General features: G+C 33.3%; 3 protein-coding genes across 3 annotated transcripts in view; 2 read left to right on the forward strand and 1 right to left on the reverse strand.

The window, feature by feature from the left end:
• LOC144960382 (uncharacterized) overlaps window positions 1-14,599 on the reverse strand; it is a 125,554-nt gene that overhangs the window by 40,308 nt on the left and 70,647 nt on the right. The window lies entirely within an intron of this gene.
• Window positions 1,101-5,253, forward strand: LOC144962509 (uncharacterized). Its single transcript, XM_078895511.1, has 2 exons — window positions 1,101-1,294; window positions 2,412-5,253. Exon 2 carries the CDS (start codon window positions 2,438-2,440, stop codon window positions 2,798-2,800), a length of 363 nt encoding a protein of 120 aa, XP_078751637.1. The 5' UTR covers window positions 1,101-1,294; window positions 2,412-2,437; the 3' UTR covers window positions 2,801-5,253.
• LOC144962505 (uncharacterized) lies at window positions 5,680-14,120 on the forward strand. Its single transcript, XM_078895506.1, has 2 exons — window positions 5,680-6,037; window positions 10,887-14,120. Exon 2 carries the CDS (start codon window positions 10,985-10,987, stop codon window positions 11,624-11,626), a length of 642 nt encoding a protein of 213 aa, XP_078751632.1. The 5' UTR covers window positions 5,680-6,037; window positions 10,887-10,984; the 3' UTR covers window positions 11,627-14,120.

Genomic DNA, 14,599 nt, shown 5'->3' on the forward strand with positions numbered 1-14,599 from the left:
TAGAAGACACAGTATGTATCCCCCTGCCCACTATGGGAGGTCAGGAACCCCACCCAGGCTTTCGGTTCGGAAGGTCCTGGCTTCATAGCTGACGCCTTGGCCTAGACCTTATACAGAAGAATAACCGATGTAATAAGGAAAAATACAACCTGAAAAGCAGACTCCATGTCTTCAACTTTCATTAAAATATACTTTTGATTTAAGAAGTACAATTTCAATCAAGGATTTGGGTGATTTTGTCGCCAATACAAGGGGTAGACTGTACAAACACATTAAAGATGTTAGGATAAAAAAAAACTTTAATAATTAACGTCCTATCAGGGTCTTATCAGGGTACGTAATCATAATAATAATAGTAATACGAGATCAACAATTACAACTAACAATGTAATTAGTTCCGTCAACGAATAAGTACTTTGCCGTAAGGTAGGTTATTTATTCTATTACACCAAGGAAGCTAAAAGACTCCATCCAGAAACAATTTGTGAACCTCTAAAGATAGAACAAAATTGACGTCACTCGGCTATTTGTCATTGTTTTAGACAACCATTTTAGTAATAAAATCTCACAAAATGATATCACTTAGACGATAATCGTTCAAGGCTCATAGTTGTGAATGTGTGTGTCAGTACGTTATAACCCGTTGGCAGATGTTATGAGTATTTTGGTTAAACGCCTAGCAACCAAAGATTGAATCAGTAAAGACAAGTTCACAGGCGTATTGATGATACATTGCGAGGAATACATTTACCAAATTAAATATATATTTTTGAGCATTAGATATCTCTCTCTCTCTCTCTCTCTCTCTCTCTCTCTCTCTCTCTCTCTCTCTTTCTTTCTCTCCCTCTCCCTCTCTCTCTCTATCTCCCTCTCTCTCTCTCTCTCTCTCTCTCTATACATATATTTATATATATATATATATATATATATATATATATACATATATATATACATATATATATGCATATATATATATATATATATATATATATATATATATATATATATATATATATATATATATATATATATAAAATATTTCAAGTATTCTTATGATCAACTTCTATAATATTGCTCGAGCATTCGCTCTCATCAGGAAGTGAAAGTCATTCTTGCCATGACTAATACGTATGGACGAGTAGCTACCTACTTAAAACCCAGTTTCATACAATCTGATGTGTGTTTGTCTGATGTGTCTATCATAATCATGTGCTGTAAATAAATCGGGCGGTTAGAAAGTGTGTAACAATAAGTGAATTCATTCCTTGGTTTGTCCTCGCCTCATCAAAGTCTGGTAAGGTTCCTCAGTCGTTTGTCTTTGTTATCATTATTATCATTTGTATTATCCTCATTATCTGCCTTTATAGTTATAATCATCATCATCATCGTCACCATCATACTCGTCATCATCATCATCGTCATCATCATCCTTATCTTCATCATCATCATCATCATCATCATCATCATCATCATCATCATCATCATAATAATAATAATAATAATATATTATTATATTATTATTATTATTATTATTATTATTATTATTATTATTATTATTATTATTATTATTATTATATTATATATCATGTTATCACTATCCTATTATTATTATTATTATTATTATTATTATTATTATTTATTATTATTATATCATTATATTATTATTATATTATTATTATTAATATATTATATTATTATTATTATTCAATTAATACTACTAATAATAATAATAACAATAAATAATAATAATAATAATAATAATAATAATAATAATATAATAATAATATATAATAATAATTATAATAATAATAATAATATAATAATAATAATGATGATGATGATGATTTGATGATATTATTATTATTATTATTGTTATTATTATTATTATTATTATTATCATTATTATTATTATTATTATTATTATTATTATTATTATTATTATTATTATTATTATTATTATTATCATATCATCATCATCATCATCGTTATTATTATTATTATATATTATATTATTCATTATTATTATTATTATTATTATTATTATTATTATTATTATTATTATATATCATCACCATCATCATCATTATATTATTATTATTATTATTATTATTATTATTATTATTATTATTATTATTATTATTATTATTATTATTATTATTATTATTATTATTATTATATTATTATTATTATTATTATTATTATTATTATTAGTATTAGTATGATTAATATAACTATTATTATTATTATTATCATCATCATTATTATTATTATCATCATCATTATTATTATTATACTGTACCATCATCAACATCATGGTTATCTTCATTATCATTCTCAGTATCAATATCATAATAAGCGTGTTTAGGTAGATCGTAAATATTTACATATTCCTTTTCTATTACCTCCATCAGTGAAAAACGACCATTTATAAAAAAAAATGAAGAGATCCCATCTTGCCATCGTTCTTGGAGCACTTGCAATATGCATTGCGACAACCAAAACATACGCCGAACACGATCACGGTGCCAATGACGCGTATGAAAAATGGCACAAGTTGATGAAAAAGCTTAGTGACACATGTCGCAATTTTGCCGAACAAATTGAGGTCAACCATACGGGAGATCAAAAAAAAGATTGCAAGGCCTTCTCAACTGATACCGTCAAACAGAGCGCCATAAAGGACATATGCACTGAGGATGAATACAATATGATGAAGGATGCTATCTGCAGTGGCGTCACCGTTTGGATTTCGTGGGCTTTGATGTTTGTGTGCCTTCTGGTCCAAAAATTGAGTCACTGAAACATATAATGTATCCTAACTCTTCAAGACGGTGTTGTGCAGGTTTAAATAAGATACGTAGAACTAAATTCTAAGCAAGCCTAAATATTGAACTCTTTGTAAGATTCGGTTGAGACGCGCTTTTCTTTTGTAAAATATATGAATATAAACTGGTGAAGAGTAAAAGGTTAAAAATGAGTGATTCTGTTGTTTTATTTTGAGTATTCATTCCAGTTTTCATTACATCGTCATTCCGACATAATACCGTTTTGAGACGATGGATCACATATGTGACTTTAACCTCCTTTAACTGTAGTATGAAAAATTAGGGTTCAAGTACTGATGTAAGTAAGATATTATAGTAAAAGACGCATATAAAGACATATACTGATGTTATGGGATGGTTTTGTTTTTAAATTATTTTTTTTTTAAATTTCTTGTCAGACACAACTTTTCAGATAATTTGGACGGTTCAATAAAGCTCTTGAAAAGTGAATTCATAGTTTAAAAAGGAGGGTTTGTGATTAGTTTATATGCTTCAATGTGGTGAATGGATTTAACTCTCTCTCTCTCTCTCTCTCTCTCTCTCTCTCTCTCCCTCTCTCTCTCTCTCTCGTCCATATGCAAGGAAAATCGAACAAATCGGTTCGATTTTCAATGGGGACGAACTCGAGAGAGTTTAACTTTTTTTTTTTAAACGACAACCCCCCCCCCCCCCCCCCCCCAAATAAAAAAAAAAAAAAACAAAAAAAACCCAAAAACCCAAACCAAACCAATAATTAATAGTTGATATCAAATAAATAGAAATGATTTAATTATTTAATGTGAAAATATATGAGTTTTTTCTTTAATAAATCAATTAAATTCCCTTAATGTTAGCGATATTTTGTTTACATCCAGTGGTATCTCTATCTTGATAGGAAATAATGTTTTGATGACGAAGAAATCAATATTTTCTAAGATAGGAAACTTGAATTCATTGTAAAATAAAGCCCTATAAAACACATCGGCTACAAAATATTAGAGAATCATACTTTGAGGGATGGTATTTTTTTCATGGCTTTGGATTTATTAAATGCGACCCCTCGTCTCAAAACAGCATTATGTCTGGATGATCCTGATGCAAAAAATTCACATTAATGACAAACTGATAAAAAATATGAAATGTTGGTTTTTGTTATTCTAAGATACTGTAATCATGCTTCTTAATATTACATATAAAGTCAACCAAGTCTGATATTTTTAGATATAAATTCAATTTTCAGTATCTAAGTCATCCCGACATAATACCAATTAGAGACGATGGGTCACAAATTCGTTTTTTCTTTTTTTCTTTTTTTTACCACGCATTAACACTCACTCGTAAGCTGGGGCTTACAGTCAGTGGCGCACGGAAAAGATCTCATCTTGAATAAATCCAAAATCATGACCGAATCATATTATAATATTACAGTATTCCAAAATTGTGAAGTCTTTACGCCTTTTGTATTGAAACAGGTAGCAGATAAAATCTGAGTTGGTTGGCTCACGGGATTACAGGAAACTCGTCACGTTCGTTACGATGCAACCAACAGCCTTCTTATCTGATTATTCTTGTTTATCATAAACTTTGAAGAAAATTTGACACTTTGTTGTAGAGCTCATTTTGCTGAACAGTATTAGAATATTATACTTGTTAATCTTCTGTTTGAGTAAGAAAAATCTATTTTTGTGTTGCGTGAATGTTAAGTTTTGGGCAAAATTTTGAAACTGGCTGGTACGGAGAGGGTTAAAAAAAAAGCAGAACTTGAGATTGTGTCAAATGAAAAAGGTATTGGTGTTAGTTGTCATGGAGAAACATCTAAATTTTGATATAAAAAAAGTAAGTTAAACACATCCAGGCACAAATTATCAACAAGGTGAATCAAATTGTTGGACTGATTTGAAGAACATTTAACAATTATCTGAGCAATAGAACGTTCACGTTCACGTTACTAATTCATTCAATCCTTCTTCGATTGACAAATCTTGGAATATGTCAGAGTACACGATCCCGGCACATCAAAAAACCCCTTTAGTAAACATCGTAGATCAGAGTACACGGTCCCGGCACAGCAAAAAAAACCCCTGTAGTAAACATCGTAGATCAGAGTACACGGTCCCGGCACAGCAAAAAACCCCTGTAGTAAACATCGTAGATCAGAGTACACGGTCCCGGCACAGCAAAAAAAACCCTGTAGTAAACATCGTAGAAATCATCAAACGTCACACGGGTATGCTATATTGGTATATCAAAAAAAACAAACCCTGTAGTAAACATCGTAGATCAGAGTACACGGTCCCGGCACAGCAAAAAACCCTGTAGTAAACATCATAGAAATCATCAAACGTTACACGGGTATGTTATATTGGTATATGAACTTGATTCTTAAAAATCTTGATTTTCAACATAACATCTATAAGATTTGAGACAAAATAAATATATGCATGAAAAAGACTGGGTTTTGTTTTGTTTTTGTTGTTGTTGTTTGTTTGTTTTTTTTTGTTTTTTTTTGTCATCTAAGTGCGTTGAGCACGTAAAATTATCGAATTCATTTGCTCAATATAAAATCTATTTGTTTTCGCAATTTGTTTCTTCTTTTTTTTAAAAATCCAAAGTAATAAATAACAAAATCCCTTTATCCATCCCCATGAATCGAACTTGGGTCTTCGCTGTTGAAATGCAAGGCCTTATCCTCTGCACTCCCTCTTCCCCAATCTCCCCCATCCCCCCCCCCCCCCGCCCCACTCCACCTCCCACCCCCATTCCCATTCTATCATTGATGTTATTCTATGTGGTCTAGTGGTATGACACTCGCTTTCGGATCGGAAGGTCGTGGGTTCGAGCCTCGCGCTTGGTGCATAGTTGAGTCCTTGGAAAAGGCTCTTTACTCACATTCTCTCACCGTACTCAGGTGTAAAATGAGTACCTGGCCGTTAACAGCGTTGTCTTTGTCCGAAAAATTGTAATATTCCTATATGTTAAAGGTTGCTGTTGACCAGCGGCCCCTTGTAAACCGCTTTGAGCACATTTAGTGGATATTGCGCTATATTAAGCTCAATTTTAAAGCTCAATCTACATAACAAAATGCAGACAAATATCTGTCGCATCGGTTAAAAAAAAACAAACTCTCTAAAATGCCGGAGACACTGAAAAGCATTGAGTTAAAACGGAAGCAGTGGCTATGCAGCCGCTGTGAAAAAATAAACAAAGTTGAGAGTTATCGTGGTAATCAACAAGTGAGTAACATTTTTATAGGGCTTAACCAGTTAACTCACTCAATTCTAGAGATTTTTGCTACTTTTCAAAATTGGAAAAAACGTATTAAAAATGAGCATGTACATAGATAATTTTATTGAAATACCATTAACATGTAAAAACTAAAAACATTAGCTTTGATACTACGCCTAAAACTTGTCTCATAAAAATGTAATAAATAGGCATGGGGTAAAAGTAACCCGGGTAAACTACGGATATAGATAGTATGCGCTTGGCTAAGAAGCTCATAACATTGCCATCCCGAAGTATAAAGGACCAACACACAAAACTGTGTGTATCCATGAACGTTTATAGTCAGGTTATTACAGTTCAGTGAGCATTACTCATAAACGCGGATGGCAAAAAACAATAACAAAGACCTGAGTGACGTCATCTTCGAACTATCTATAGTCGGTGTTAGGGTTGAGTGAGTTAACTGCCGTACTCTAGAAAGACGCGTGTTTAAAAATTAGGTCAGAAAACTCGTCCTTCAAATTATATCGATCGATTTAAATTACCCTCATCTTAGCAAAAACACTAGATATAACCAATGTCGGTATGAATTGTGTCGGGAGCTGGAAAATGAGTTTTCAGTTTGGGGGCCTTCCGAAAGCTCCTAGTGCTAAGGGAAACAACTCAAATTTTATTGTCTCAACTGTAACTAACCTTAAGAAAAAAATAGGAAGGCCTTCCGAAAGCTCCTACAACCCCAGTATTCTTGTTCTAGTAGGGGGTTTGGTAGGAGGAGACTTTAAAAAAAAAGTTTTCTCCTCCCAAACTCCCTACTAGAACTTTATAAAAAACAAGAATACTGGGGATGTAGGAGCTTTCAGAAGGCCTCCCAAAAATTAAAACCTAGTACCTTAAACTAAACCTAATAGGAAAAACAAACACCCTATCACCTTTACTAAGACTTAAAACTTACCCTAATAGAAAAAAAAATCCTCCGACCTCGAGCTAACCCTAATAGAAAACAAAACAAAACTAGGACTGCTTTCAATACTTCACAAATAAAAATGACGGCCGAGAATCAAAACAATGGTCAAATTAGGAAATTTTAAATTTTCACAAATATATCAAAGTTTGTTCTAGAGTTTTAAAAATGCTTCTATTCTATATATGATGACAAATTGAATAAATAAACACATGACAAAAGATCCACGGTGAAAATACAAAATGAAAGAAATGCTAGCGCTAGGAGTTTTCGGAAGGTCTCCCTTAAGTTTATCGCCTCAAATTAGAAATTTGAAATTTATTCCTCTTTATTATGGGGAAAATATAAACTAAATCTGCATTGCCGAATCTCTAAATTCGCTCATTTAAAAAATTAAAAAATTAAAATTGAGCTTTATATAGCACTAAATGTGCTCAAAAGGGCTTTACAATGGGTCCCTGGTCAACAGCAACATTTAACATGTAGGACGGGACAGCCACCCGTTAGGCGATATTACAATTTTTCGGACAAAGACAACGCTGTTAACGGCCATGTACTCATTTTATACCTGAGTACGGTGAGAGAAAGTGAGGAAAGAGCCTTTTCCAAGGACTCAACTATGCGCCGAGCGCGAGGCTCGAACCCAGGACGTTCCGATCCGAAAGCGAGTGTCATACCACAAGACCACAAAGCCGCACTCATCAGGGTCTGATTCCTATCGACCTAGGTGCACATATTGGCAAGTCTGATAACCGAAAGCAATTATGGGCTTGTTTTAACCATTGATGAAATGGACTCTAGATATTTTACGTTGGTTTGAGAGCATTCATTTCCATTACAACAATGAGCGCTTTGCTTAATAATTCGGGCTATCGGACCTGGAAATAAGTACACGTCGATCCCGACATAACAACGTTTTGAGACGACGTGCCACAAAAGTGGCCATAAATAACAACGTGAAATGGAATGTGTAAGCTTCAATTTAATATACGAAAACAGATAAAATGGACGTTTCGAGTTCCCCCTTTATCAACAAAACAGGATGAATGAAACACTACAGACGAATAAGATCATTCGTCCTATTTTGTTGATACGTCAGAAACGTCCATTTTATATGTATATTATTAAATTGAAGCTTACATTCAATTTCACATTGTTATTTATTTTTTCGAGCAGCACCATTTACATCACATAATAAGTGGCCGAATGCCTCAAACTGGTATTATTCTAGGGCGGTCTTGATGCTACAAGATGAATTCAGAGACAAATTAAATTAAATTTTGGGTTGAGTTTATGTGGTATTCAGAACAACAATTAAATATTATAGATAGTATGCGCTTGGCTAAGAAGCTCATAACATTGCCATCCGGAAGTATTACGGACCAACACACAAAATTATGTGTAACCATGAACTTTTATAGTCTGGTTAATACAGTTTAGTAAGAATTACTAGGGTTTTATCCGCATTCAATTGTAATTTATTCTTCCCCATCCATTTGCTCACTTCGCCAAAGGCAGCGCTCAATTTTCCTGTCAATTGTTGATTGATGATTAGTGTCGTAGATCTGCGTGTCGTCGACATAACACATCAAGACCATACGCACGAATGACATCTCCAAATGGCCATGTAAAAAGAACAGAGTACTGGTCCAAGAACGGAGCCCTGGTGTACGCCAAAGGGAGGATGTCTACTATCGGAGTACGAGTTTCCAACCACGATTTGTTGGTGTCGTCCAGGAAGATAAGTTTTGAACCAGTTGAGTGCCGTTTCTTGGAACCAAAATTGTTTTGTCGTCGCAGGAAGAGGATTTCGTGGTCTATAGCGTCAAATGCGACTGACAGGTCGAGCAAATTTAACACGGTTGTACCTTCGTTATCGATGACTTTTGATAAATCAGAAGCAAGCTGTGCAATTTTTTTGCACGCTGATTGAAGAGGCTTTTGGAGACCATGACTTGCTAGGTGTTCATTCAACTGTTGGAGAACACCTTTTACCCATAACTTTGATATATTATGGTACGTTGGAAATCGGCCTGTAACTTTTTAGGTTATCCGAATCAAGCCAATTTTATTGATATTAATCAATTTTAATGTGAACCCTTTAGTGTTAAGCAAGGTCCTTCCTCGACGCCTCGTCAACATTGCAAGACCGTAGACGGTCTCGATAATTATCTTGGTTCAAACTTCCCTTACAAAACTAAAATATTCACCTTTGTCTCTTCTTGGAATTGGGCGGTTTTTAAGAGTTTAAATTTGAGACCGCAATAATTGTTCCAAGGGTTCATATCTGGTGACGGTGCTGATCTTTTTAAGGTTCAGCATTGGCAATGATTGTTTTGAACGGGCCTTCATCAGTATGGGCAATGGTTTACCCATAGCTACTCTTGCATTGGAAGATCTTTAACTGACCCACTCATAAACGCATGTGGTCTAAGCGACAATTGAGAAATGTTAACAATATTAGTCACCCTTTGTACACCGCATCCAAATTCCAAATGTTCAGGCAACTTTGTCCGTTCTTCACAATTCAGTGTTGGCATGATGTGCAGGTGTTACAAGGTTTTGATATGAATTTTTTAAAGAAGGATCTCCATTTCTTGATGTCAGAGTAAGGTAAAGATCTAACAGACCACAAGAGAAAGCTGGATTTGTTCTCAACAAATGCGGAGAAAAGTCCAACTTATTTGAACCCGAAATGGAAAACTTTCTACACTGAATGAATTATTTTGTGTCCAGGTCTACTTTTGCCAAATAGGGATCATGATATGTTTACCTTCAAAACGCCACATTTTGCTTGATGTAATATAAAGATGGATATATTTGGTACGATTGTAAGCAGAATGTAATTTCCTTTAACATGGTATATCATCATACCGAATTTGTCATGTAACTTTTGATCACTAATTATATATATATATATATATATATATATATATATATATATATATATATATATATATATATATATATATATATATATATTATTTTAAAATATTTACCACAATGTTTGGGCAGTCTACATCAATGTTTCAGGCTTAATTTGCCAGGCAAATTAAGCCTGAAACATTGATGTAGACTGCCCCAAACATTGTGGTAAATATTTTAAATAATAATTCGCTCCATTACTACATGTCGAGCACTTTTCGTACCATATTTGTATCAAACACGATTCAATTCTATATATATATATATATATATATATATATATATATATATATATTATATATATGTATATGTATATTAATATATAAATATATATATATATTAATATTATATATATATATATCTTATATTATATTATTTTAATATTTACCACAATGTTGGAGTCAGTCTACATCGATGTTTCAGGCCTAATCAGCCATCGTCAGGACTGTGTGTTACATGAGTTTGGTGTAGTCTGACTCCAACATTGTGGTAATTATTAAAATAATAATTCGCTCCATTGCTACATGTCGAGCACTATCCGTACCATATTTGTATCAAACACGATTCAATATATATATATATATATATATATATATATATATATATATATATATATATATATATACATATATATATGTGTGTGTGTGTGTGTGTGTGTGCGTGTGTGTGTATGTGGGGGGGGGGGTGGTCAGTGGGTGGGTGTCTGTATGATTCTCTGTGTATTTCGCCAGAAGAATCTTGATGCTGTGCGCTAAAGCAATGTACCCACAACATTCAGCCAGCCAGATATAATGTACCAAAATACAAATCTGTGTGTAATCTTGAACGTTTATAGTCTGGTTGATACATTTTAATGAGAACTATTCATTAAAATGGCTGGCTAAAAACAATAACAAAGAGCTGAGTGACGTCAATTCCGTTTTATCTATATCACAATCAATGTATCTGTACTCTTTCTCTCGTCTCTACAGCATCTTGCCCGATAGCAATTCTGCACTTGAAAACTGAGGGCCGACTTGAACTCATTATTTTTATTTCCAATTCAAAATCTCCACAACATACTACTACGATGAATGAAGCCCGTGGTGTCTCGTTTCTTGGCATAACTGTCCTCCTCCTTTTCATCGCATTCATCGCCGGCAACAAGGACGATGCGGAAACTTTCATGGAAAACAGTAAACTGTTCAATGCTGCCGAATTGAGGAATCTGCGCTCTTACTATTCTGACCTCAACAGCAGATGCAAGGGGTTTGCGAAATCGTTGTCAGTTGAAAGGGGCTCGACAATAACGAAGATGGATTGCGCGAAAATAGGAAGTCTTGACGCAAAACATATCGCTACAGAATCTGGGTGCACTGTGTACGAATACTCGATCATTAGAGACATCATTTGTGGAAGGATACCCTTATCTGATCCACTGCCGGGATCAAGCGGCAAGTTTTCCAACATCAAACCATTCATTTACCCGTGCAGGAGTTTCGCCAATCACCTCACATTCTTACATAAGCGTCAAAAAGATTTCGCTTGCCGAGAACTGATCAACGCGGAATCAAATTTGACGCGTGTGATTAATTGCACGGTTGAAGAGTTCAAGGGTATGAGAGCAACTGTATGTAGTGGTCGTGGCGGTGGACCCTGTATTTCAATCGCCTTTTCTTTGCTCATCGGTTGTCTTTTGTTCCATGGCCTGAAGACTGGAAATAATATGTGAACTACAACCTCAAAGCGGTATTTATGTCGGGGGTGAACAAGCGGACAAAAAGTGATTTTCAAAGGAAAATATAATAAAATGTGAAATTTTAATATTTGTAAATTTAGGAAACCCTATCGATTTCACTAAATACAATATAATATATAGTATTAACATATATGTTATGTGGCCAACCAACTCAAAGCAGTAATAGGTCGGGATGAACTAGGTGTTGGAAACTGAATTTATAGCCACACATATTAAAATATGAGCTTAATTTCTATTCGTTATGATGGTGTATAAATACTAAATTTTTCATTGAAAAAAAGAAGAATCTTCAGTCTTATTATCATTTCAGCTCTATATTCATTATTCAGGGTCCGATTCATCCCGAGATAATACCGTTTTAAGATAAAGGGTCATATATAAACTTACCCAAGTTTCTTACAGACCAATATAATTTCAGTTTTAAACTTCTAGGTCAACCTGACCTAATACCATTTGAGATGACGGGTTCCGTAGTATGCCCAATGTGGCATATCCTCCTCTCAAAACGGTTATTTTGTTGTAACCTAGATGATAAAACGGTCATTGAAAGATAAGATGAATAAAAAGGCTAAATTCTAACCTAAGCAAACCTTTAAGATGTTACGTCTGTCGTCTTCAATAAAGCATATTATAACTACGGTGGGATGTTTCGATTCGGACATCCAAACTGGCTCTCTCAGCTCAATTACTTCTATTGGACACATACCGGCGGTCCCAAGATTCAGATTATCCCTTAGTAAAAAGATTTTTTTCTGTATTAAAACCACGTTTTATTCACGTTTCGACACCGCAAACAAATTTGATATTGAAAATGTAAAACATAAATTAGGACTTTGGAAGATGAAATGACTATTGAGGTCAGTGAACAAGAAACGAGATTTGTATTTTCGAAACTAAACGAGAGGAAGGCTGCTGGGCTGGATTTGAAAGGATAATTATTAAAAGAATGTCCCCATCAGCTTTCGCCCCATGTATACACATATTTTAACACGTCCCTCGAATGCGTTTCAATCCCTGAAATTTGGAAAACTTCAAAAATTATTCCTGTTCGAAAAAAAAGAAAAATTTGAATTAATGAACGATCTGAAACCTGTTGCACTGACTTCAATAGTCATGAAATATTTACAAAAACTTGTTCTTTTTAAAATTAGGAACCAGTTTATGCCATTGAGTGATAGTCATCAATTTGCGTACAAACCAGGACGTGGCATCTAGATCACGCTAAGAGCTATTGCAGATTGCTTTTTGCAGATTTTTCTTCAGCATTCAATACAATGCAACCTCAGCTGTTTGTTCAAAAACTGACTAGTCTGAATTTATACAAGTATATCATTGCTTGGGTGCTCGAATTTCTCACGGAGAGAGCACAGTAGGACAAAACACATCTTCCTGTATAACTTCAAATACTGGTGCTCCCCAAGGTTGAGTACTATCTCCTGTATTATTCGTGATATACACGAATGACTGTAGAAGTTAAAATCTGAGTGTACCTTTAATAAAGTTTGCAGATGACACAGCTCTTCAATGCCTTATAACAAACGGCAACGAAGTGGCTTATAGACAAGAAATTGATAGATTTGTGTCTTGGTGTGATGCCCACTACCTAGAGCTTAACATAAGCAAGGCAAAGGAGCTAGTGATTGACTTTAGGAGAGTGAAGGAACCGATAGAACCGTTAAAATTAAAGGACCAATTCGTCCAGCGAGTTCCTCACAACAAATACCTTGGTGTAACGATTGATGTCAGGCTCAAAGGGGATAAACACTTGAAAATAATTAAGCATAAGATGTGCAGACGTATTTATCTTTTTATCAAAACTTTCTCAGTTTAGAATAGATAAAACCCTCTGCACATTATTTTATAAAGCAGTAATCGAAAGTGTATTGTCTTTTTGTATAACAGCTTGGGGAGGCAATTACTTAGCAGTGGAAAGGAACAAAATAAATTCAAATATTTAAAAATCCATTACATGCTATATAAACGATGTTGACTGTGTAGATCTTTTATATGAGAAATCGTGTATTACTAAAATAAATAAAATATTAAATGACTAGCATCATCCACTAAGACCAACAATTATTATGTAAGGAAGGAGTGGTCGCCCTTTCTCTATTTCAGCAAAAACAGAGAAACACAGAAAATCTTTTCTGCCGTCCAGTATTAGGATTTAGGACAGCAAGCAATAATTATTTTATATACTTATTTCGCTTTTTACTTCCAAATAGTGTAAATATTAATTAATTTATTTGTTTTGCAATATTTTCAATTTTCAATTTATAGTGACAGTTTAAACTATGTTACAGTGTTGAAATTTTCATATAAAGTGCGGTTCTGGTTGTGGAACCGCTCCTTGTTTATATATACATCGTATTTCCATTATCTTTTTATCTTATTGTGTAAATTATAACATGTCTGTACAAAAAATGTCCTTTTTGGGATGCAATAAAGTTTTATTATTATTATTATTTATTATTATTATTATCATTATTATTATTATTATTATTATTATTATTATTATTATTATTATTATTATTATTATTATTATTATTATTATTATTATCATATATTATTATTATTATTATTATTATTATTATTTTTTAATCATTATTATTATTATTATTATATTATTATTATTATTATTATTATTATTATTATTATTATTATTATTTTTTATTTATCATTCATCATATTATTATTATATCATTATTATTTTATTATATCATTATTAAAAACTAGAGGTGCCTAAATGAGTCAGTAAAATGGAGAGCAAGATAAAGAGAGTAAATGTGACTCATATATAACACAAAACAAACGACGTTTCGGTCTTTGGCCTTTATCAAGTACACACTTGAAAGGCCAAAGGCCGAAAAATCGTTTGTTTTGTGATGGTCCTCTATATATGACTCACATTTACTCCCTTTATCTTTCTCTCCACTTTTTCTGAAT

The sequence above is a fragment of the Berghia stephanieae genome, chromosome 1, assembly GCF_034508935.2.
Source record: "Berghia stephanieae isolate SIO BIC M18660-M18661 chromosome 1, UCSD_Bste_1.3, whole genome shotgun sequence".
NCBI classification, from domain to species: domain Eukaryota; kingdom Metazoa; phylum Mollusca; class Gastropoda; order Nudibranchia; family Aeolidiidae; genus Berghia; species Berghia stephanieae.